Source organism: Petaurus breviceps, unplaced genomic scaffold (assembly GCF_028583685.1).
Source record: "Petaurus breviceps papuanus isolate PSGF00001 unplaced genomic scaffold, PetGlider_PUasm1.0 126, whole genome shotgun sequence".
Lineage (NCBI taxonomy): Eukaryota > Metazoa > Chordata > Mammalia > Diprotodontia > Petauridae > Petaurus > Petaurus breviceps.
In genome coordinates this window covers 76,124,461-76,149,864 of record NW_027185655.1, presented here as the reverse complement: position 1 = coordinate 76,149,864, position 25,404 = coordinate 76,124,461, and the positions used below count along the sequence as shown (strand labels likewise).

At 37.6% G+C, this 25,404-nt stretch overlaps 1 protein-coding gene across 2 annotated transcripts; it reads right to left on the bottom strand.

Annotated features, from left to right (window-relative positions):
• Positions 1-535: 535 nt before the first annotated feature.
• On the bottom strand, positions 536-24,139 carry CBR4 (carbonyl reductase 4). 2 transcript variants are annotated; one of them, XM_069097238.1, is made up of 5 exons: positions 23,829-24,107; positions 16,824-16,944; positions 15,869-16,005; positions 13,394-13,528; positions 536-1,012 (listed from the first exon to the last, which is right to left on the bottom strand). In XM_069097238.1, the coding sequence occupies exons 1-5, from the start codon at positions 23,968-23,970 to the stop codon at positions 834-836; spliced, it is 714 nt and encodes a 237-aa protein (XP_068953339.1). In that variant the 5' UTR covers positions 23,971-24,107; the 3' UTR covers positions 536-833. The 2 variants fall into 2 exon arrangements, with proteins under 2 accessions (XP_068953339.1, XP_068953345.1); XM_069097244.1 differs by lacking the exon at positions 13,394-13,528 and having other exon boundaries at positions 23,829-24,139.
• Between the last annotated feature and the right edge of the window lie 1,265 nt (positions 24,140-25,404).

Here is a 25,404-nt window from a genome sequence, read left to right as displayed (position 1 = left end):
GAATTATAGTAACAAATGGCTTCAGGGTTTTTGTGAAAATCAAATGAGATAAAATTTTTAAAGTCCTTATCACAGTTCCTGGCACATAGTAGACACTTAATGAGCTTGTTTCCTTCCTGCCTAAAATGGCATCAGTCAGGATAATAATCTAATTTAATTTTTACTTCTTTATTCTGGCAACAGCCAACAAAGGTTAAGTGTAAGAAAAGCCAAATATTGTAGGAAAAAAAAAGATAATAACTACTGGAAAATGTATTTTCTCAAAACTGAATCTTGTATCATCATAATGATTAAAAGTGGTTCCAATGAGTTGAGAAAATACAGCCACCATTCCCTTTCATTACAAGGAACTGAGTGTGGAATGTTGCATCGATATAGTTGGTTGGACATACTCCCCCCCCCTTAAGTGGACTGGGGTGGGGAAGGATATATCTGAAAACGAATGTGATGTAGGAAAAAAAAGGTATCAATAAAAAGATTTAAAAATATGTTCTCTCTCATTTAAATGCATGAACAGATCCACGTGGACATAACCTTATATATGTCAGTAAAGGTTTTATTGGAAAATGACTGTATATTATGCATTTGATGGCACATAAGACAACCAAAGAATGGGTTACACATCTGCGCAGTGTGGAAAGAGCTACTGGTCAAACATCATCCTTTCAGTCATACTTGATCACATAATCATCATCAAATGAACTTTGAAAATAAGGAATAACAAGTTATTTTATAGGCTTGATTATCATTCATTCAGGTATCATTCTGTAGTTCCTAACAAAATTAAATATAATATCAATTAAAAACACTATTATTACTGAATAGTGCCTACTTTACAAAAGAAGCTGTAACCCACCATCTACAACTAGAACATGTCCTGTAATATAAGGAGATTCTAGAAGAAAAACAACTGCATGTGCCACGTCACTAGGATCTCCAAATCTCCCAAGAGGAATATTTTTCTTTAACTGTTCTTCGCTCATCCCTTTCGTCATATCTGTGAGGATAAATCCTTAAAAAAAAATTTTGTTATTTAGTTGAATTGTGTCTACTAAGATATAAATTTAAACAGTACTTAATGAAAATTAATTAGTTCCATATTAGAGTAGTTCAAGAAACCAACAGATTTACAAGCTACAAAATAAGCCTATGTCTTTATGACAGCAGATTCAGAACATGACAAAGATTTGTTGGACCAACTTGATGCAATTCTTTATATGCCATAAAGGAAAAAAAATCTGTTCATAACTGGTTGTGATGTTGTTTGTCTCAACATGGAGAGTTAAAAGTTGAGAATGAACTAAATTCATTTTGTTTCCACATAATTAAAAGTGCTCCTATCTTTGATAGCAGAATGTGGGGCAGAGGTGACTGGTTCTAATCAGAGCTATGACCTAGCAGAGACAGGGTTCTGATCAGGTAGGAGGTTAGAGGCTTTATGCATGCTCCCCAAGCTATGTGAGGGGAGCATGACGTGGGCAGTTCAGGGGGTTACACCTAGCCAATGGAGAACAAGGCAGGAAATTCTAATGGAAGCAGTATAAAAGGGCTCACATTTGTCTAAGTTAGTATACTCCATTAAGGGAGTTATCCATTTATCCAGAAAGAATAAATGTAAAATAAATGTAATGAAAACCTAAAAAAAAAAAAGAATGAAGTATCAATGAATTATACAAAAGTTTGCCAAAAAAGTATGTTCTCTAGCATCAATTAAGGAAATAATTATAACTTTTTTTTTTGCCTTTTGGAGGGCAACTGGGGTTAAGTAACTTGCCCAAGGTTACATGGCTAGTGTTTTTGTGTGGGTGTTGTGTCTGAGGCCAGAACGGAACTCCAGTCCTCCTGACTCTGGGGCTTTACTCACTGTGCCACCTAGCTGCCCCTAATTATAACTTTTAAGCATTACACAACCTAATCTAAACAAAAATTCATACTATGAAGAAGAATAGAATCCAGGAAAATAAATCTTTATGCAGAACAAATATAAGTCTTTATTTAAATAGATTCTAAATAATCATTCCACAGATATATGATTATACCTAAAAAAGAAATTCAGAAAGCAATAACGATCTTATAAAATTAGAATGGGATATTAGATAAGGGAACAAAATGTTTAGCATCAGAAAATGCTAAACACTAAATAATTCTTAACAAAAGGACTTCCTTTCTTTTTTTAAAAGCCACCCTAATCCATCTTGCCCTACAAGAAAGAAAGGGGCAAGGAGGTAAGGGGAGGAATGGGGGGGGGGGGCAGACTGGGGTAAGGGAGAATTCATTATGCTTGTTATTTGGGACTGGGGGGGAGGGGAGAGATGGGGTGAGAATCTGGAACTCAAAATCTTGTGGAAATAAATATTGAAAACTAAAAATAAATAAATTCTGAAAAAAAAAACATCCTAATATTTTAGGTTTAAAGTATTAGTGCTTTCTGTTCCTGGTATGAGAAATGAATAGTATCAGGAAAAATACTTTAAGAATCTATAATTGAGATGCTTCACACAAATGAAGTTTACAAACCTACTAGTCATTGACTAATCTTCTGGTGATCAGCCTCTCTGCACTTGGCTAAGATGATTGTGACAAGTCACACTAGTCAGTGGTCAAGCTTGTACTCGGTACTTTCAAGCTTAGCCTGACCTGCCAGAATCTGTCAGAAATAGTCTTTGCATAGGCTTTGGTGATGGGTTAGAACAGTAGAAAATAGATAGAAATATAGATGTTACGGTAAAGATAGCTAAGAAGATCATGTGAAGATCATGAAAAAGAGGCTACTTCAAAGGAATGTTTACATTTCATAAACTACCTTGGAGTGAGATGCAATCATCAGTCACAAAGACTGAAAAAGACTGACAAGAACTATACTTAGCTCCACACCTGCAAAGACCTGTTATACATTCCTGAACTACTCCTTAACTTATTTTTCATTTATAAATATCTGCTTCCTTCTTAAGTATTTTTTTTTTGAGTATTTAATGATGTGTTAGTATTTTTGGTATGTGTACCAATTATTTGATAAATTATACAACAAGAGTTGTATCCGTAGTGGAAGACAGGTATAGCACAAATAAATTAAATCCAATTATCTTTATGTGAGGGACTAACAATCCACTTTACTACTAGATATTTTATCATAGCTAGTAAAATATATATATAATATACATATGTATGTATATATATAACTTCATTTCTTCTAATAGCAGTAAAATCCAGTCAATTAGCATTTATGAAAGTACCTACTCTGTGCAAAATACTGTGCCAGGTCTACTAGATCTGTATCTCAAAGAGATCAAAGAAAAGGAGACCAAAAGATAAGAACAGTTTCCAGATGAAGTAATCAACGCGACCTATAGCCATATGAAAAATGCTTTAACTCAGTAAAGACTGGAGAAATGAGAATTAAAACAATTCTGAGGTAATACTTCATACCTGTTAGTTTGGCTAATAGGATAGAAAAGGAAAATGACAAATGTTGGAGAGCGTATGGGAAAAATGAGACATTAAAGCACTGTTGGTGGAGCTGTGAACTGATTCAATCATACTGTAGAACAATTTGGAACTATGCCCAAAGGGCTATAAAACCCCAAATACCCTTCAACCTAGCAATACTATTACTAGGTCTGTATCCAAAAAGACATAAAAAAACAAAAAGGAAAAGGAAAAATACAAAAATATTTATAGCACATCTTTTCTGTTGGCAAAGAATTGGAAATTGAGGGAATGCCCATCAATTGGGGAAATGGCTGAACAAAATGTGGTGTGTGATTGTGATGGAATACTATTGTGCTATAGGAAATGATGAGCAGGATGCTCTCAGAAAAACCTGGAAAGATTTACATGAGCTGATGCAAAGTGAAATGTACTGTGTACAAAATAATAGCAATATTTTAAGATGATCAGCTCTGAATGACTTAGCTATTCTCACCAATACAATGTTCCAAGACAACTCTGAAGGACTTATCATAAAACATGCTATCCATCTCAACAAAGAGCTGGTAGTGTCTGAATACAGACTGAGGTACACTTTTTTTTACTTTCTTTTTCTTGAGTTTTTTTTGTCTATGTTGTCTTTTATAACATGACTGTTATGGAAATGTTTTGTATGACTACACACATGTATAATCTCTATCAAATTGCTGCTTTCCTTCTCAATAAGCAGAGTGGGGATGGGAGGAAGGAGGGAGGAAGGGAGAGAATTTGGAACTCAAAGTTTTAAAAACAAATGTTAAAAACTGTTTTTACATTTAATTTGTGAAAAATAAAATAATATGCTAGTAATCACAATAAGAGGAGAAAAATAAACTGAAAGAATCAAAATGAGCAACAAGCTAATAAAACTATCTCTTTATGCAGATAATGTGATGATATCCACAGAAAATCCTAAAGATTCAAATAAAACATTAGTTGAAACAAGTTATAAAAGGTGAGATCGGAACAGGAAACTTTGTCTAAATCCTTCATTTTCTCCAAATGTAAGTTTACAATATCATTCACCCATACTGTTGAAAGATATCATATCATAATGGCTTTTAATTACACATGCCATTCCAACTATCAGTAACAGGAGGAAAAGATCAGGTTGGGGAAAAAAAAATAAGACATAATTGCTTCACAAATACTTCAAAAAAAATTAACGAATACATTGGCATTAAAATTTTTTGTTTTGCCTTACTTTATCCAATTTGACAACTAAACATAACTTCACCAATACCCCCCCACCAAAAAGAAAAATGATGGTCAGGATGATTTCAGTAAAGCTTGGGAAGACTAATATGAACTGATGCAAAATGAAGTGAGCAGAACCAGAAGAACATTGTACACAGTAACAGCAATATTGTAATGATAATCAACTGTGAAAGACTTAACCTATTCTGATCAAGACAATGACGGAAGACAAATCCAAAGGACCCATGATGAAAAATGCTATCCAGCTCCAGCAAGAAAACTGATGAACTCTGAATGCAAGTTGGAACAGACTTTTTCTACTTTCTTTATTTTTCTTGGTGTTCTTTTTGTCTGTTTTCTTTTGCAACATAGCTAATATGGAAACATGCTTTTCATTACTTCACATGAGTAACTGATATCAAATTGTTTGCCTTCTCAAGGAGAGGAGAGGGGAAATAAGTGAGAGAATTTGAAACCCCAAAATTTTTTTAAATGATTGTTAAATTTTTTTGCATGTAAATCGGGAAATATTTAACAAAATAAATTAAAAGATGTATATTTTTTTAAAGTATTGTGCCAGGTACATGAGGAAAAAGTCCCTGCCCTCAAGAGGCTTATAGTCTTAAAGATAAAAAAGAGAAAAGGAGAATCAAATGACACAAACTGTATAATCAAATCTTAAATAATTAAAATTAATTGCAAATGATAACCTTTTTAGAGGATTCAAATGAATCTCAGAATGTTACATATATAATATATATAAGAAATCTAGATTTTTTTGTAAAGAGAAAAAAGAAAAGGCTTTTACATTTTAAAATACATTTTTATTTTCAAAGGTACTTATTATGCTGAAAAAAAAATCCCTTTAGATTCAAAAGAAAAGTTTAATTAATCCCTTCAGCCCTCAAAACTTGAGCCACTTGCAAGCTCAATCTCAATGTGACCTCATTAATCTACTGCCCAGGTGGCTCAGCACCTAATTAGAATTGTTACTGATATCTCTCTATCCTTGCAGCTCTACTTCTAATAACTGGCCTTTTGTTTGGATCTCTTGCCACCATACTCCTGTTCTTACCATGTCCAACAATTTCACTTTTCTTTTTTTTGCCAAATCAAATGCTTTATTAACTTCTGGTTTACATCATTCATTTCCTCCAGATTTGGAGTTACAAATTTTCTCCCCATTTTTTCCCCTACCCACTGCCCCAAAATATTGATCGCAGTGGATATCCCCTCCTCCAATCTGCTCTCTCCCATATCTTCTCCCATACCCCTGTCAACTTTCCAGTAGGGCATGGGTGGATCTCTATGCCCCAGTGCCTGTATAACTTATTTCCCAGTTACATGTAAAATAGTATTAATAATAGTACATACATATTGTTTTAAACATTTGATTTTAAAACTTTGAATTCCAGCTTCATTCCCTTCCTCTCTTGTCACCCACCCTTACCGGGAAGATAAGCAATTCAGTATAGGTTGTACATGTGTAGCCATGCAAAACATTTCCATAGTGGATATATTGTAAAAGACTAACTATATTTCCCTCCATCCTATCCCACCTCCCACTGTTCTATTCTCTACTTTAATACTGTCCCTTTTCAAAAGTGGATGCTTCCAACTTCCCTCCCTCCCAGCCTGCCCTCCCTTCCATACTCCCCCCTCTCATCCCCTTTCCCCTTACTATTCTGTGGGGTGAGATACCCTATTTAGTGTGTCATTCCCTCCCTAAGCCAAATTCAATGAGAATAAGGTTGACCCATTCCCTTTTGCCATACTGTTCTTCCCCTCCATTGTAACCATTTTCCCTTCCCTCTCCTATATGAGATAGTTTACCCCATTCTGTCTCTCCCCATCTCCTCTCATTATATTCCTTTTAATTTCACATTTTAAGTATCATCCCTTCCTATTAAATTGGTCCTGTGCCCTCTATCTATGTATACCTGTACACATATATACACATATTCACATATGTATTCATACACTCATATACCCTCCTATACAGACATATGTGTGTATATGTATTTCTATTCCCTTCAGCTATTTTCATACTCAGAAAAGTTTCATCAGTTACAATGATTGTTTTTCCATGTAGGAATGTAAATAGTTCAACTGGTTCTGCAGCTTCATCAGCTTCTCAGCGTGCTGGCGCTCCTGGTGCGACTGGTGCAGGAAGTACTTGTCGAAGTTCTTGAGCGCCAAGTCATCGCAGTCGAAGTAGTAGGGCATGGAAAGGCAGACGTAACAGACGTAGAGCTCCAGGTTGATCTGCCAGTTGATGGCGGCCTTCAAGTCCTAGTAGTAGTTCTGCTGCACCTGAGAGGGGGACAAGTCAGCGGAGGAGGAGGAGGCGGCTGCAGTGGGGGCGGCTGCTGCTCGATGGTAGGCCGGAAGAAGTGCTGATTAGTGGAGGTGAAGGTGGAGAGGTGGCTAAGGGCCGGTTCTGCTCAAGCACTGTTGAAGCAGGAAACCACAGCGACTCCCCTTCCCTGGGCTTCTGGCCAGGGAACTCTTAATGTGTAGTTCTTATGGGCCTCAATGTGGCCTGTCCCCATGCTGCCTTAGTGGAAGTTAGTTAGCAGGCTTTCTATAACTTCCAAAGCAGAGGATTTTCTCCTATGTCATGCTTTGATATTACATTTGCAGTCCCAAGAAATTCATACCCATCAGTCTTAGAAGAAGGCAACATTTGCAATGGATTATAGAGGTACCACCATAATGTAACAGAACTTCAGCATCTCTTAAATTCAAAGTTTTGGTTAGGTAAATTAATAGTACCTTATTTTACTCATTCTACTAAATTTTTATCTCAAGTTTTTGTCACATTAGGCTACCTATACTGTATTTACAGGATGACACTGCCTCCATGTTTCTGAGTACCTACTTAGTCCAGAATATAGAAATGTGCACTCCAGAGAGTACATTCCTCTCTGGGCTCCCATTCATCACTCTGGACTTTCTCTACCACGATAAACAGCCTTCTCTTCCTAGAAGTTCATTCCATTCTACTGGATCCTTCCTCTATTTGGTCAGTTCCTTAGTCCTAAAACCTCCATTTTAGGGAAAGTGCACAGGCCAGCCATGTTCACTTCTTCATTCTTCTCTGGGTTCCACTCAACTTTCCAAACTTTTTCCACCATTTCTTCTTGTCCCATCCCCTCCTGCTTCTCAGCTCCATTTTAGGTTTTGTCTTCCCCCATTAGAAAGTAAGCTTCTTAAAGAGGAATACCTTACTTTCTGCTGATATTTGAACTTAGCACAGTGGCTAGCAAATAGTAAGTAATTAATAATTGCATGTTGACTTGACAAAAGAAAGACAAGACATAATTTCCAACCAATGAGATTTCAGAATTAGTAAAGGCTTATAGGAAAGGCCTTTCTCTTCGATATTTGTTGTAATATGGCAGATGAGCAGGGCCAGCCTAGGAGTAGAGAAGATTCAATTTCAAGTTCTTCTCCATCATATGCTTGCCATGTAACAACAGGCAGGTTGCATTAAGGTTACTACCTCTCAGAATCCCAAGTAACTCACAGGTGACTCTGTAAATCACAATTGTGATCTTGATCTAAAGCAGTGGAAGAAATTTTCACAGTGGGACATCCTCACACTGATGAAATGAAGTACAGATCAATAAGTAAGTAAAAAACAAATGTAGTAGATAGATGTCAGGAGAAAGTCAGTCAAGAGTCAAAAAGACCTGAATTCAGATCCAGTCTCAGACAAATTTAGTTTTTAAATAACACGCTAGCATTTGTGCCTATGAGTAGTGATAATAATGCAAAATATTGGTATGCCATACTATTTGATACACCTACCAGGTTTGGAAGTTAAATAGCTATTCCATTAGCCCATTCTCTAGTGCAAATATCTTTCAAGTAGTAAACTAAACATAAACATTTTCCACATTTACAAAGTGGCAGGAAACTAGGTAACTCCATGGAAATAGTTATGTTGCTTTGGGAATGTTTCAATTAATAAAGGAATACTTCCCAAAACAAAGTACAGGATGTCTCCCATGTTAAATATTTCCCAGACAACAAGATTTATCTAGTAAGAAATTTATAATTGTTTTAAAAGTAACCTCAAGTTAAAAAAAAACACCCAGGCATTCTTAGTAACTAATTACTCTCTGTGCAGTCAACTTTAAGATTTAGAGAATGATAAGGCACTTTATGAGTAAGTGATAGCACTTGTTTTTCTTCCTCCTCCCTAAGTGCTTTCTGGGCATTTCACTGATAATTGCTACTTACATTAGCAAGTAAGCAGGAAACATAAAGCTGCCAGTTTTTTTAGAGATATTCATTTCTGATGCAATACAAGGCTGTGTAACAGCCTGCTCCAGGATTCTTGAAATTTCCTATACATATATACATGTGTATATATATATATATATACACACACACACACACATAATTAGACTAGCTTCCCAATCACCCAACATACCTAATCAAATCCCATGTTTTATAGAAAACTTCTTAGTACTCAGAAATATTAGTATTATAAAGTATGCAACAAATATTAGGGAATGATTTCCAAAGAACCCACTACCCTCCTGAGATCACAGACGTTGTTCTTAGAGTAGCAGAGAATAGAGTTACATTCAATTTTTAGTTAATAATTCACATTTACACAGATTTTCCCAAAATTTCAGAAAACAATAGCACAGTTAATCCATAACAGTCAATAATCCACATGACTTTGGGTAAATTTTCTTCATTGATTCTATTTTGCCTAATCTAATCCTAAAATCAGCTTTATTTCAAAAGTACAAATAAACCTTCCTGTTTAGGATAATGCAATGAAAGCAGTACCAAGACGCAGTACCAATGCATCTACTGAATGAGATAACTTATAAAGACTAATGGTCCTGACTCACATACATTACTCACTAAATTTTATAGATTTGGACTAACCCAATAGAACCCTATATAAAAATTAGGGAATTCCTCCCCACAAACACAGCATTTTGAACAATCTTTTGTAGTATACCAATTTAATAACTAAAATGCTATCTTAAGTACTAGTTTCACTGTTCAATCTTTAATCATTAAGAAATCCTAAAGGAGGACTAGGAATCAAAATGGCAGAGTAGAAATAGGACTTCCTCAGGGCTCCTGCTCCCACCTCCTCCAATTCATGTAAAAAATGACTCTAAACAAACTTTGGAGCTACAGAACCCACAAAATAACACAGAGAAGGTAACCTCCCGCTGAAGACAGTCCGGCAGGCCATCAGGAAGCCACAGAAGAAGGCACAGCATGTGGGGAGCCGACCCCTATCTCACGTGAGCAAGAAGTTTTAGCATTAGGGTGGACACAACCAGCCACTGGCTGGAGGGATTTCAGATCACCAGCAGCTGTGGTGGTTTCCAGAATTATCAACACATAGATGCTAAGGACAAAGTGAGAGGTCAGTGCAGTGTGGACTTTGGGATCCAGTAGTTGGGAGTACAGTAGGCTTTCGACCCCAGGGCAAAAAGTGGCTGAGGCGCTATGGCTGCTTCAGCTCCTGGCCTGCAGACTGTAGGGGGACCAAACAACCAGTCTGAGGGGTAATTGCTCTTGCTTTAACCTGCTTCGATCTGGATTGCTGTCTAGGGAGAAGGTCCTGGGGTGCATGACCAGTGTGCCAGAGTGTGTGAAAGCGTCGGAGGGGGCAGCCAACTAATAGCTCCAGCAGCTGAGAAAACCCCAGCGATTTGGGACACAGCTTCCCCCTCTGGTAGCAGAGTTGTACTGTGGCAAAAAGCTCAAAAGTCAAATAATTGAGTGGCAACATGAGCAAACAAGGGAAGCAAGGCAAGCACAGCGGTCTGACTTTGTATTCCTTTTTGGGGGACAAAAAGGATCAAAGCATGGAACCGGAGGAAGACAGAGAAGTCAGAACTCCTGCACCAAAAGCTTCCATCAAAAGAATAAGCTGCTTAGAGGCTATAGAGGAGCTTAAGAAGGATTTTGAAAACCAAATAAGAGAAGTAGAGGAAAAATTGGGAAGAGAAATGAGAACAGTACAAGAAAATTATGAAATGAGAGTCAACAACCTGACTGAAGAAAATAACACCTTAAAAAATAAACTAATGCAAATGGCAAAAGAGGCTCAAAAAGGCAATGAGGAAAAAAGCCAAAATTGCCAGATGGAAAAAGAATCTCAAAAGCTCAGTGAAGAGAATCATTCCTTCATAATTAGATTGGAGCAAATGGAATCTAGTGACTTTATGAGAAATCAAGATACTATTGAACAGATCCAAGCAAATGAAAAAATAGAAGGCAATGTGAAATATCTCATTGGGAAAACCATTGACCTGGAAAACAGATCTAGGAGAGATAATTTAAAAATTATTGGACTACCTGAAAGCCATGATCAAAAAAAGAACCTAGAAATCATCCTTCAAGAAATTCTTAAGGCAAACTGCCCTGATGTTTTAGAACCAGAGGGCAAAATAGAGGTTGAAAGAATCCACCGATCATCTACTGAAAAAGATCCCAAAAAGAAAACTCCTAGGAATATTATGGCCAGGTTCTGGAATTCACAGATCAAGGAGAAAATATTAAAAGCAGCCAGGAAGAAACAATTTGAATATTTTGGAAACACAATCAGGATAACCCAGGATCTGGCAGCTTCTATACTGAGGGAATCGAAGGGCTTGGAATATGATATTCCAGAGGTCAGAGGAGCTGGGATTAAAACCAAGAATCACCTACCCAGCAAAACTGAGTATCATGTTTCAAGGGAAAACATGGTCATTCAGTGGAATAGAGAACTTTCAAGCATTCTTGATGAAAAAAACAGAGTTGAATAGAAAATCTGACATTCTGATACAAGAAGTGAGAGAAGCATGAGAAGGCAAACAGGGTAAAGAAAACATAAGGAACTTACCAAAGTTGAACTACTTACATTCCTACATGGAAAAATGATAATTGTAACTGATGAAACTTTTCTCAGTGTGAGAATAGTTGAAGGGAATAGAAATGTGTATATGTATATATTTATACATACATATATATGTCTATATAGGAGGGTATATGGCCGTATGAATACATATGTGAGTATATATGTGTACAGGTATACACAGACAGAGGGCACAGGACCAATTTAATAGGAAGGGATGATACTTAAAAGGTGAAATTAAGAGATGAGAGGGGAATATAATGAGAGGAGATGGGGAGAGATAGAATGGGGTAAATTATCTCATATAGAGGAGGCAAGGGAAAATCATTATAATGGAGGGGAAGAACAGGAAGGTAAAATGGAATGAGTCAACGTTATTCTCACTGAATTTGGCTTAGGGAGGGAATTACATACACACTAATTAGGGTATCTCACCCTACAGAAGAGGAAGGGGATCAGAGGGGGGATTATGGAAGGGAAGGCAGGGTGGGGGGAGGGAAGTTGGAAGCACCCACTTTTGAAAAGGGACAGGATCAAAGTAGAGAATAGAACAAGTGGGGGGTGGGATAGGATGGAGGGAAATATGGTCAGTCTTTCACAATATATCCACTATGGGAATGTTATTCATAGCTACACATGTACAACCTATATTGAAATGCTTATCTTCCCAGTAAGGGTGCGTGACAAGGGAGGTAGGGAAAGAATCTGGAATTCAAAGGTTTAAAGTCAAATGTTTAAAATATAAGTATATTGGGGGGGCTGGGTGGCACAGTGAATCGAGCACTGACCCTGGAGTCAGGAGAACCTGAGTTCAAATTCAGCCTCAGACACTTAACACAAAACCTAGCCATGTGACCTTGAGCATGTCACAACCCCCATTTCCCTCCAAAAAGCAAAAAATATATATATATGTATATTATTATTATTATTATTATTATTATTATTTTACATGTAACTGGGAAATAAGATATACAGGCACTGGGGCATAGAGATCCACCATGCCCTATTGGAAAGTCAGAGGGGGAATGGGAGAAGATATGGGAGAGAGCACATTGCCGGAGGGGATATCCATTGGGATCGATGTTTTGGGGTAGTGGGTAGGGGAAAAATGGGGAGAAAATCTGTAACTCAAAATCTTGTGGAAAGGAATGATGTAAACTAAAAAATAAAAAAAAGAATGCAGACAAGCAAAAAAAAAGTAATCCTAATAGAAAGGTAGTACAAGTCAGTTCCCTCATACTAATCTAAGTATTGGGTAAAAATAACAGCTGTCCTCTACATCTGATACACTCAAGATCTTTAGTAGTTGGGAAAAATTAGTTTTGACTAAGTGACACGATTCCACTGAAAATATTCACTTCCATCAAAAGCTTAAATGTCATTCCCTGCCAAACCTTTTATACTTCCTAACAGGCCATAAAAAGGACTTTTTATAAGTTATATTATCTTTATAGTCATCAATACAGTCAATAGAGAAGAGCAATTAAGCATTTTAAAAAGAAAGCATTGATAGAAAAACGGAAAAGAAATTGAGAGGTCTAATAGAAGAAAATTAGATGTTCAGTACCTGGAAAAATGAGAGTGGACAAAATCAGGACAAAAACAAAAGAACATATTTTCATGATATAAAAAGAAACTCAAAGGAGGCTCTATTTGTCAGCATCACTTCCTAGAAAATGTAGAACATTCTTTCAAAGATTTAAAAAAATAGAATGAAAGAAAAAAAGATACAAGGCATTTTTCTTCCCATTACCATTTGTGAGCACATGCATGCATGCATTCGTGTACGCGTGTGTGTGTGTGTGTGTGTGTGTGTGTGTTTCATATCCATAAACTTACACTGACCTGGGGCAATGACATTCACACGAATTTTCTTTTTTGCTACCTCTTTAGCAAGAGAACGGGAGAAACCAACTAATCCTCCTTTGCTAGCACTGTAAACACATTGGCCAGGATTTCCTTTTAAACCAACAACACTTCCTGCACAAACAGAAAGAAAATATTTTTTTAATTAGTGATTCATTTGTTATTTCAGGTAATTTACAATTAGAAAACTTCAGAATTTTTAGAGTAAGCATTAACATTTAGAAATCCTAATACTTTTCCTATTAGGAATAGTATTAACTGAGAACCAAATTCTGCTCTAAAGTAAATACTGACAGCTCTATTGAGCCAACACTTTGCTTGGTTAGCTCATGTTTACTCTCATGGTTTCACTTATTAGCTAACTGCCATGACAGCACAGACCATAAAGCTACAGGCCATACTAATGACTTCCATAGAGACAACGTTGACAAAAAGACAGCTCTGCCTTTTAGCAGAATGGAAGGGAATAACTGTTCAATCGCTTTAAGACAAGCACTGTAAAGTCTCTTGTTAAATCTCTCAGCATGCTGGAGTAGAAAGAGCACTGCCTTGGAAGGGGGAGGATTTCAACAACCTTAAGCAAGCTACTTAACTTCCTAGGTCTCAGTTTCCTCACCTGTAAAATGAAGGATTGAATTAGATGAAACATAAGGTCTTTCCCAGCTCTACGTCTATGATCCTATGGTCCTCGAGGCCAAAAAAGGAGAAATGTGGATTATATGACAATACAATCAGTTGAATTAAAAGAAATAGAAGAACCAAAGAGTAGTGTTTTAATGAATCAATGCCAAACAAGAAGGAACTACCTAGTGGCTCTTCCCAGCCTCTTCCTAGGTCCTTGACCTATCTTATTTAAGATTTAACAGGTGGGAGGAATAGATAATAAACTAGGCAACATAATCAAGTTCTAAAATATCTGCAAAGAACAATGGCCCAACCCTAATAACATGAAATTTAATATACAGAAACGTAAAGTCTTACACTTAACTTCAAAAACAATTAGCTGTGTAAGCACATTGCTTAGATCATGTGAAAAAAAATAGACTTGAGAAAAAGTTGTAGTGAACTGTAAGCTCAATGTGGGTCACCAGTGTATGGATAATGGAGTTCTGAGGGAAGAAGAAGAATTGGGTTACGAAGATTTGATCCAAAAGAAGTCTACTCTAAGCTCCTGGGCAAATCACTGACACAATGAAAATTTTAGGAATTTAGGAAATTTAGTAAAATTTAGGATTAATCATTAAATTAATTAATTAATCATTAAATCATTAATCAATCCTAAATTTAGGAAAATTTAGGCCTGGGGTAGACAAAGTGAAAGACAGTATGATTAATTACATGTTTATACTAGCAACTGACTTGTGATTTCAGTAGTGTAGAAACTTCCTACAAAAGCCCATGTTCACATAGCAGTATGTCCAAGGCAAAACTCAAACCCAGGTCTTCTTGATAGGAAGGAAGGAAGAGAGGGTGGGTTTATTAAGTACCTATTATGTGCCAGGTACTATGCCAAGTACTTAACAATACTCACAACAACCCTGGGATTTAAGTACTACTATCACCCCCATTTTACAGCTGGGAAAACTGAGACAGACAAATTAAATGAGTTGGCCAGGATAACATAGCTATTAAGTACTAGGACCAGATTTGAACTTAGGTCTCCCTGACTTCAGGCCCAGTGCTCTCTATCAACTGTGATATCTTACTGCCTAAATTATAATATTTGTTTAATTAAAATGCCTTTAATTATAAAATTAAAGAAGTTTTAATGTATCTAGAATTCTAGATAAAGAAATTCACTTATATAAAGATATTAACAGAAAATTTAACAATTCTATTCAATAAAAACAATAAATAATATTATTTTATTTCTGGACTACAACCTCCTTAAGTGAATACATTATATTAATCTTTGTATTCCCCAGTGCCTTGCATAGTGTACAAATACAAATCAAAATGTTTAATAAATATTTGTCCAGTATTTATTTTTGTGAATACTGTGCCTAGTTAAAGAACAGGAACAAAGTAGGGAGGGATCACAGGATCAAAGATTAGAGCTGCACTAAGACTTTTAGGACACCTATAAAAAGGGCATTACTATTTTTTCACAGTTGTCAAAGGAATTGCATTTCAAAGCCTATGTATTGTTGGATTTGGGTGATTAATTTGTGCTAATGAAATTCCTGCTTGATACTTGCCCCACAGACTAGAAGTTTCTTACTTCCATTGTGTGTCAAAAAGGGTGCCCCCTTAACAATATTACCTTTAATTGTATTTTCAAATAGTTCAAAAATGACCTAGAAATCTTAGACTGTTAATTTATCAAGCTCCTGTTTGCATAAAGAGTACAAAAATAAGCTTTAGGCCTAACTATGTAAAAATTCACTTCCAATCAAAGGGGTGAGAATTCCAACTTTCTTGTAATACGTGGTATTTTAAAGTGAATAGCCTCACCTATATTAACAATAGAGCCTCCCTGTTGTTGAATCATATTCTTCAAAGCAGCTTTACATGTCAGCATGGATCCCAAGAGGTTAGTGTGAAGCTGGGATACCATATCTTCAGTTCTTGTTCTTAGTAATAAGGCATCCCTACAAAGAGCAAGAAACAAAATTTTCCATGAAATACCATTCCTTCAGGGTTTATAACTTTCAAATAAGAGTTTCTAATGTTGGTCATCTGTACAGTATAGCTAGAACCTGACTATACATTACCTGGTATATAGAGGGGGAAAAGAGGAAACAAGTATTTATTAAATACTATTAAATACTATGTGCCAGGCACTGTGCTAAGTGCTGGGAATACAAATAAGAAAAAGATAGTCCCTGCTCTCAAGGAGTTTACAATCTAATGAGGGGAGAAAATACACAAAAGGAAACTGAAAGGGGTAGGGGTGGGAGAAACACCAGAAGGTACATGGGAGAGACATGATGAAAATGATGGTGGAATCAAAGTCAAACCAAGCAGCTGAATGAAGAGATGGCTGACACTTTGAGCCTTCTATAAAGGGAGGCTAATGTTCCACCCTGTAGTCCTCCAATCAGAGGGGCAGAAGCCACTGAATGTTAATAGGGTGTGAGTTGCAAAGCTGAAGCAATCTCTTCGTCCTCTTCTTCCTCCTCCTTCTTCTTCTAATACTACTACCACCACCACCACTACCACCACCACTACTACTACTTCTACGCTGATAATAAGCTTATTCTGGGCAAGGCATCATGAAGTTGATGGTGGAATTGAAGCCAAACTATGCAACTGGCAGCAAACGATAAATACGGATAATCAAAATTTCACTATGTCAAGATTTAAAGGTTTGAATTAGATATAATATTAATTATAAATAAAACATATTAAATATACAAATAACATATACCAAGTACATATTAGGTTTTGAAAGAAATCAAAGACTAACCTGTTTATGCCAGCTGCGTTTACCAAAAAATTAACACGACCTAAATTTTTCTCAATTTCTTCAAATGCATTTTGAACATCTTGCTCTTTAGCAACATCACAGCGAAGTGCCAAATGATTTCCTACACAAATATAAAGCGATATTTTGAAGATAATGTTTTGTACTTTTGAAGTATTTCAATTTTTTTTTAAAGGCGAACTCTTAAAGGTACCACTATCCAGGGCCTCTGCTTCATCATACGGCATTTTTTTAAAGATATATAACTTTTCAGTAAACTAAGAGATTAAGGTTAATTTTATAATCTTAGCTAACTGGATATCTTGATCCCATCTCCCACAATTCAATTTATAAAGATTATTACTACTACTCTTATATTCCTTATATTAGATTTTTCTAAATTTATATCTAGTTCCACTAAATGCAACTAAAAGTACTTTTTTAGGTCCTGGAGCAACTAATTGAGAAACTGCTCTGCCCTCATTAAACTTATCTTAGTGCTGTTGTAGTAAGTTTGGGGAGAATTTAGGTAATTAATTCACTCAAAAAATGCCAATCTTAAAAATTTTTTAGATACCAAAATGCAGTTTAAATACATGACTCAATGTATCAAAATTTAATAGTTATTTTTAAATTTCCCATACTCAGTTAAAGAATTGAGGACTATCTAGATATCTGGCCCAGGCTCTCCTATGCTTATCCCACATCACCGCTGCTACCTACCGGACTTAAGTTTAAGCTGGACGTGAGACAAATCTCAAAGTTGAAAAAATCTCCAAAACAGAACAGTCTCTCCCCCTAAACCCACCCCTCTTCCAGACCTCCCTTTTTCTGTTGAAGGCACCATCCTTCCTCTCATCTCACAGCTTTGTGGTCAGTATTCTATTTAAATCCTCCTCCTTTATCCCCAATATTCAGTCTGCTATCAAATTTTACTAATTCTACTTCCACAACATCTTTTATATCCAACCTCTTCCTCCTTAATCACATGACCAACACCTAGTTCAGGCTATTACACCTGTCCCCTGGATCACAAAAATCTAATTGGTCTCCCTGCCTTAAGTCTCTCCCTACTACAGTATATCCTCTACACTACAGCCAAAGTAATTTCCTTTAAGCCCCAAAGATCAGGCCTCTGGCAATGTGACCCTCAACTCTACCACTCCCATGGCTCCCTTATCATCTCTGTGATCAAAACTCCTGTTTAGTTTCTTTTTTGTTTTTTGCTTTTTTGGAGGGGTAAGGTTGGGCAATTGTGGTTAAGTGACTTGCCCAAGGTCATACGGCTAATTTTTTTTGTTTAGTGTCTAAGGCCGAATTTGAACTCAGGTCCTCCTGACTTCAGGGCCGGTGCTCTATTACCTAGCCATCCCATTTAGTTTCTATAGCCCCTCATAATATGGTCCCATCCTATCTTTCCAGATTTATTGTACATTATTTTCCTGTACTTAAATCCTGTCAAGTTGGCCTCCTCCCTTCTTCATACATGAGATTCTACTGTCTCTATAATGGTTAGCCCCCATACCTAGAGGATGCCCTCCCTCCTCCTACATGAAGCCTTTCCTGATTCCCCCAAACTGCCAGTGCCCCCCCTCCCTCCCTTATTACCTATATATATATATATATATATATATATATTTATCTATGTATTTGCTGTCTCCCCATTAAAATGTAGGGTCCTTGAAAAGTAATTGTTTCATTCTTGGCTGTGAATCCCCAGAACTTATAAGATAAAATATAGTAGTCAATAAATTGACTGACAAAATAAAAAGAAGTCAGCTGACTGACTGGTTGGACCATTACAGGCCATGGATGCTTCTGGGTGCTTGTTTCAAAGCAAGGAGGGAATATCTCAAATCTCCGTTCTCAAAATATCATTTAACTGAATAAATGCTGTTTTATGATTGAGGAAACAAATAACAAAAAACTACAAATTCAGCAATACTTTCAGATAACTTTGTATTTTATTCATTATTCATCACAATGGCATCCACATTTCTGATAAATAGCAGTAGGCATATGTACAAGAAAGATTATTTATTTAGTCTTACAGAAGGTCTGCTTACTTAGTATGCTGTATCAGTGACTACTTTGCTGAAACCAAAGAAAGATCAATGTGACAATGCCAATCCTTTCATTTAAAAATGAAACTGCGGCTCTGAGATATGGCATTTTTGCCCCAAGTCAGAGGCAAAGTTGAGACTAAAGCCCAATCTCTGTCTTCCCAGTCCCCTGAACTACTTCTACAACTTCTGTGCCCTTCCTCTCCCTCACCACCATCTTCTCCTAGGGTCCTCTTGCTACCTTCCCTCCACCCACATTCTACATGACCATTCTTCACCAATCTTCCCTCTCCTTTCCTACCAAAATGTATCTATTTGGAGAAACCATCATCTCACTTGGCAGTTAAAAAAAGCACATAAACTAAACCCCACTAGCCCATAAACCAGACTATTCTTGAGTCAATCCATCTTCACTTGCAGTGTCAGCATTTTAATTAGGGAGAGCTAGGTGGGGATAGACCATCAGGTCTGGAGTCAGGAAGACCTGAGTTTAAATCTGGCCTAAGATACTTACTAGCTGTGTGAACCTGGAGAAGCCATTTTTATCCTGTTTGCCTCAGTTTCATCATCTATCAAATGAGCTGTAGGAAAAAAAAAATGGCAAAACCATTCTAGTATCTTTGCCAAGAAAATCCCAAAAGGGGTCACAAAGAGTAAGACATCATTGAAACAACTTGAATATTCAACCAAAGACCTCCCACAGCTACTGTCTTTTCTTCTTTTTACTCCATTTCTCTCTCTCTTTCTTGGTCACTAATCTGTCTCTACCTATTTGTCTATGCCTTTCACTCTCACTTTTTCTCCACTGATTTGTCAGTGTCTTAAAGAAAAGGAAACAAGCATTTATTGTCTACTATGTGTCAGGCATCATCACTTGCTTCCCACAACCTACGTAGGAGTTAGGTTACTGTTACCCCCATTTTACAGTGGGAGAAACTAAGTCAGAGGCTAAGTGACCCAACTAGGGTCATACCGCTAGAAAGCCTAAGAGGCCAGACTTGACACAGATCTTTCTGATTCTCCCTATCCACTTAGCCAACTCAGTGCTTCATCATGTGACCCTCAAAACAACTGGTACTTTCCTGTCATGTTTTGGTCATACTAATTCCAAAACCTACAATAGAGGGCTTCCCTTCCCCCTTACACCTGGTTAAACTTCTCCCCATTCTTTAAAGCCTGACTTACTTGTCCTCATGTAGAAACCACCTTCTACATGAAGTCTTCCATGATTTCCCTCTTTTAAGAAATTACCATTTTCAACCCTATACTTCTTAAAATTTTTTATTTTTCCCCAGTTACACTTAAAGACAATTTTTAGCATTCGTTTTAAAGAATTTTTGAGTTCCAACTTTTCTTTCTCCTTCCCTTACCCCCACCCCAAAACATCGAGCAATTTGATATACATTACACTGGTTCAATCATGCAAAAAATTACAATATTAGTCATGTTATAAAAGAAGACACATACCCAAAAGAAAAAAAAAGGCTAGGGAAAATATAGAAAGTGAAAAACAGTATGCTCTGATCTGCATTCCAACTCCATCAGTTCTTTCTTTGGAGGTAGACATCATTTTTCATTATTAGTCCTTTGGAATCATCCTGGATCATTGTATTGCAGAGAAGAACTGAGTCATTCACTGTAGATCATCATATACTATTGCTGTGGTTGTGTACAATATTCTCCTGGTTCTGCTCACTTTACTTTGCATTAGTTCATATAAGTCTTCCCAAGCTTTTCTGGTCTACCTGCTCATCATTTTTCATAGCAATAATATTCCATTACAACCACAACTTGCCCAATTGGCAACCACTCAATTTCTAACTCTTTGACACTACAAAATGAGCCACTTCACAGCCCCATCTCTTTGGGATTCAGACCAATTACTTGTACTGCTTGAACAAAGGGTATGAAGTTTGATTACCCTTTGTTTTAATTTGCATTTGCCTAATCAATAGTGATTTATAGCATTTTTTCATGACTATAGCTTTGATTTCTTCATTTGAAAATTGCTTGTTCATATTCTTTGATCATTTATCAACTGAGTGATGCCTTATATTCTTACAAATTTGAATCAGTTCTCTATATATTTGAGAAATGAGGCCTTTATCAGAGACACTTGCTATAAAAATTGTTTCCTAGCTTTTTTCTTTCCTTCTAATCTTGGGTGCATTGGTTTTGTTTGCATAAAACTTTTTTAATTTAATATAATCAAAACTGTCCACTTTACATCTAGTAATGCTCTGTATCTCATCTGGTCATAAATTCTTCCCTTCTCCATAGATCTGATAGGTAAACTATTTCTTGCTCTAATAATTTGCTTATGGTATCACCCTTTATGTTTAAATCAAGTACCCATTTTGATCACAGTATCTGGTGCAAGATGTTTATCTATACCCAGTTTCCACCATACTGTTTTCCAATTTTCCCAGCAGTTTTTGTAGAATAGTGAATTCTTATCCCAGAAGCCGGATTCCTTAGTTTTACCAAACACCATAATAATCTTTATTGTTACTTTCGTATTCAGCTGACCCACCATTTTTATTTGTTAGCTAGTACCAGATAGTTTTGATGATTACTGCTTTATATTACAGCTGGGCCACCTTCCTTTATATTTGTTTTCATGGATTCCTTTGATATTTTTTCCTTTTGTTCTTCCAGATGAATTCTGTTATTTTTTCTAGCTCTATAATTTTTTGGTAGTTTGGTATGGTACAGATCTTGACACCCCATACTATTTTCCATCTCTGTAATATAATTGCCATACATTCATGTGTACCATAGTAAGCTCTGGTCATTTTCATTCCCCTTCTAAAGTGTAAGCTTTGTGAGGGCAGGACCTGGTATCATAATTACAGTATAATGGAAAGAGCTCTGGAGTGAATGGGTAAGAGTCCTGATTCTGATTTTTATTAGCTGTATGACCCAGAATAAATCACTTAATCTTCTGGGCTTCAATTTACATATCTTCTTACTATCTTGTACTATCTTCTCACAAGACATGTGTTGTGAGTAAAGCACCAAAAGTACAAAAAGAATTAGCAATTCAATTTTGAACTTCTCTTGCTATAAATACTCTGTGAATAATAAAATTGTAGAATGTAGAGGTACAAAGTCTTCACAGATTATCTTCAACCAGATGAAAGAATAGGCCCAGAATAACTATGGGCAGTTAAGCTATGAACATAGTTCTTACCTCCCAAATCTAATTACACTATCCTGATGAACAGCTAACATTTATATAATGCCTATGATTCTCTCAACCTTAGAGGTAGGTGCTGTTATTAGCTGGATTTACAGTTGAGGAAACTGAGGCAGACAGCAGTTAAGTGACTTATCCAGGGTCACCCAGCTACTAAGTGTTTAAAGCAATATCTGAACTCAGGTCTTCCTGACTCAAGGTTCAGTACTCAGTGCATTAAGCCACCTAGCTACCCTATTACCTTCACCAACCTGACTCAAATGTTGAACTGATGAACTGCATACTCTAAATCAGGGGTGGGGAACCTTTGACCACCCACATGTGGCCTTCTAGGTCCTTGGGTGTGGCCTTTTGACTGAGTGTAAGTTTTACAGAACAAATCCTTTTATTGAGGAGATTTGTTCTGTATGGTTTTGATTCAGTCAAAGGGTTGCACTTGTGGACATGGAGGGCCATATGTGGCCTCAAGACCGGATTCCCCACCCCTGCACTAAATACACCTCTGTCACTCTCCCAAATTGTTGCACTGATTTCACAGGAAGGATTACCCAACAGTGATGAATGTAAGCTTCCTTGGCAGCACTAGATGGATGATTTTTTACCATTTCTGTATCCCTAACTCTTGAGCACAATTCCTTCAATTCAGTCAGCTCCTAAAACAAAATAATAAAAATGAAAATAATCCTTTCATACAAAGGAGCTCAGGATCCTAGATGAGCTGATCCTTGAGCTAAACCCTGAAAGGAACTAGGGAGCCCATGAAGAGATAAGAAGAGTAAATGTGGCTGAATGAGGTTCACCACTTCTGGTGGAAGGGAAAGCAATACAAAACCCCTCTAGAAAGAAAGGTTGAGGGGCAGCGAATAGAGCACCGGCCCTGGAGTCAGGAAGACCCGAGTTCAAATGCGGCCTCAGACACTTCACATACACACATACACAAAAACTAGCCAAGTAACCTTGGGCAAGTCACTTAACCCCAACTGCCCTACCTTCCCCTCTCAAAAAAAAAGGAAAGGTTGACGCTAGATTATGAAAAGCTTTAAATGATAAGCAGAGATATATATTTTTTAAAGTTTGTGTTTTATCGTAGAAGCTCTCAGGAGTCACTTCATTTCTTGAGCAGAAGAGTGACTTCAGGGGCATCAATTTGTGTAGGGGAGAAAAAAAAAACTAGATGTGGGAGATCAATCAGGTAGCGATCAGAACAGTGCTGGAAAAAGGAGTTAAAGAGTTTCAATCAAGGAGGTTGGTGTTGTGTGGAAGGGACGCCTTTCCTGTCCCTTTTTGTGTGCTGTTTCCCACTTTAGATTGTAAGCTCCTTGGAGTCAGGGAGTCTTTCAAACCCCAGCGCTTAGCACAATACCTGGCACTTTGTTGGCACTTAAAGTTTATTGGATTGAACCCCAAAAATGTTCCGGACAATACTTGGATTGGATATGGGGGAAAAGGGACAAGAACAGGACCCGTGTCTTGATTGTAATAATGGAAAGAGCTCGGGACTTAAAGGATGGGTCCAAGAGTGTGGACACAGAAGGAGGGCATCGTCCGCTGAGAAAGGAGTTTATTTTGATGGGGGTAAATGCGCCTCCTACACAGTAGGCACTTCATTCCTATATGGGCATTTTGTCCAGGGTGGGACGGTGAGTCAGGCTGCGTCAAGACACGAAGTGCCGCCTGCCATTTATTTGCACACCCCCCCCCCCCCAGTCCTCTCTGCCCTCGGGCGCGTGGCCCCACTATACCTACCCCCAAGGTCCCTAGCAGCGGCTCCCGCGGCCTCCAGGTCTCTGCTTGCGATCGCCAGCCGATAGCCCTTCTGAGCCATTAACTGGGCCACCGCCTTGCCGATGCCCCGAGAGCCGCCGAACACGACTCCGACCTTCTCCATGGAGGGCTGACTTCACTAGAACCGAACGGAAAGGAAAAGAGGAGCGGGAGCAGCAGCACGTGAAAAGTCGAGAGCAAAGTCAGGGCCCCGCCCTTACGTCAGCGCGGTGACGTCATCCCTGCGGTGCTCCCTCCCCCTCGTATCCCGGGGTGTAGCGCTCCTACTCAGAGCTGGCCGGCTACGTGCAGCCACTACGTGGTCGGGCTCTAATAAGAAAGATCTCTCCAAAGTGTAGAAGGACACGGCTCTGCTAGGGAAAAGGCACCGCGCGGCATGCCGGAACATGTAGTCAGGCTCGGGAACGAGAGCGTGCATGGGATGTGTAGTCTTTTATGTGTACAGGGTATAAATCCTTGTCCTTGGCGAGATAGAGCAGTTTGGAAGGAGTGACCGAAGCTGCTGCTGAACCTGTTTGAGTACTCTCAAAGAGGCTCTGTAAGTGGGTCAGAGGCTATGAAAGTAAATAAGAGGTTTCCCCATCTTCTTCCTTTGCAGGCACTGTACTGAGATGACTGTGACCTCATTCAGAAGGGGAAGCAAGTGTGGGTGTTAACTGAGATAGTTGCTATTGAGATAGCACTGGGCACAGAGAAAACGCTATATACATCCCATAATATAATAGTTATCATAATCATAGCTATCTTACCCAAATTCCCCGGAGGATTTGACCTTTTCTCCACAAAATCTGAAGCACACCTTTCTAAGCCTGTTTCCTCATCTGTAAAACGGGGATGAGAGTTTACCTTTTGAAGAACATTGCTGTGAGGAAAGCAAATGTAAAACACCAAATAATATGAATGTGAATTATTTATTTGTGAATTTTAACAAGTCGTCATCTGCTGTGTCAGTAACACAGACCAAAGGGGATAAGAACGTGCACCAGGCTTAAAAGTAAATGCCCAGAAGTAGAGAGACCAAGAGAAAGAATGCTGGACTTGGAGTCAGCAAACATAGGGGTTCAAATCCCCTCCCTGATGCTTAACTTTAGTTTTAACTAATCACAAATATATTATATATGAATATTATATATTTATATAAATAGCATTGAATTATATCATGTATATTAGACAATATGTACTTATGTATATATGATGTATACCATAATGTATATGTATGTCTAATATTCATATATACTATATATGTAAAAGTTAATGCTATTAAATGTCAGAGACAGGATTTGAACCTCTATTTCTGCTTATCACATACATATACACATATACATTTGTTGTTGTAGGTTGCTCAGTGGATAGAGCACTGGGCCTGGAATCAGATTAGAGTTCAAATTTGACTTCAGACACTTAGTAGTTGTGTGACCCTGGGCAAGTCACTTAATCCCTGACTGGATAAAATTGGAGAAGGAAGAGGCAAACTGCCCCAGTATCTTTGCCAAGAAAACCCCACAGACAGTTGATCCAAAGGACAATAGTCAGACAA

What these genes read in the sequence shown, in the direction of transcription:
- CBR4 (XM_069097238.1), bottom strand. Translation starts at nt 23,970, where the DNA reads ATGGAGAAGGTCGGAGTCGTGTTCGGCGGCTCTCGGGGCATCGGCAAG. An exon ending in AACGCAGCTGGCATAAACAG is followed by an intron (nt 16,006 to 16,823) that starts GTTAGTCTTTGA and finishes TGCTCTTTGTAG; the next exon opens with GGATGCCTTATTACTAAGAA. An exon ending in AGGCTCTATTGTTAATATAG is followed by an intron (nt 13,529 to 15,868) that starts GTGAGGCTATTC and finishes CTGTTTGTGCAG; the next exon opens with GAAGTGTTGTTGGTTTAAAA.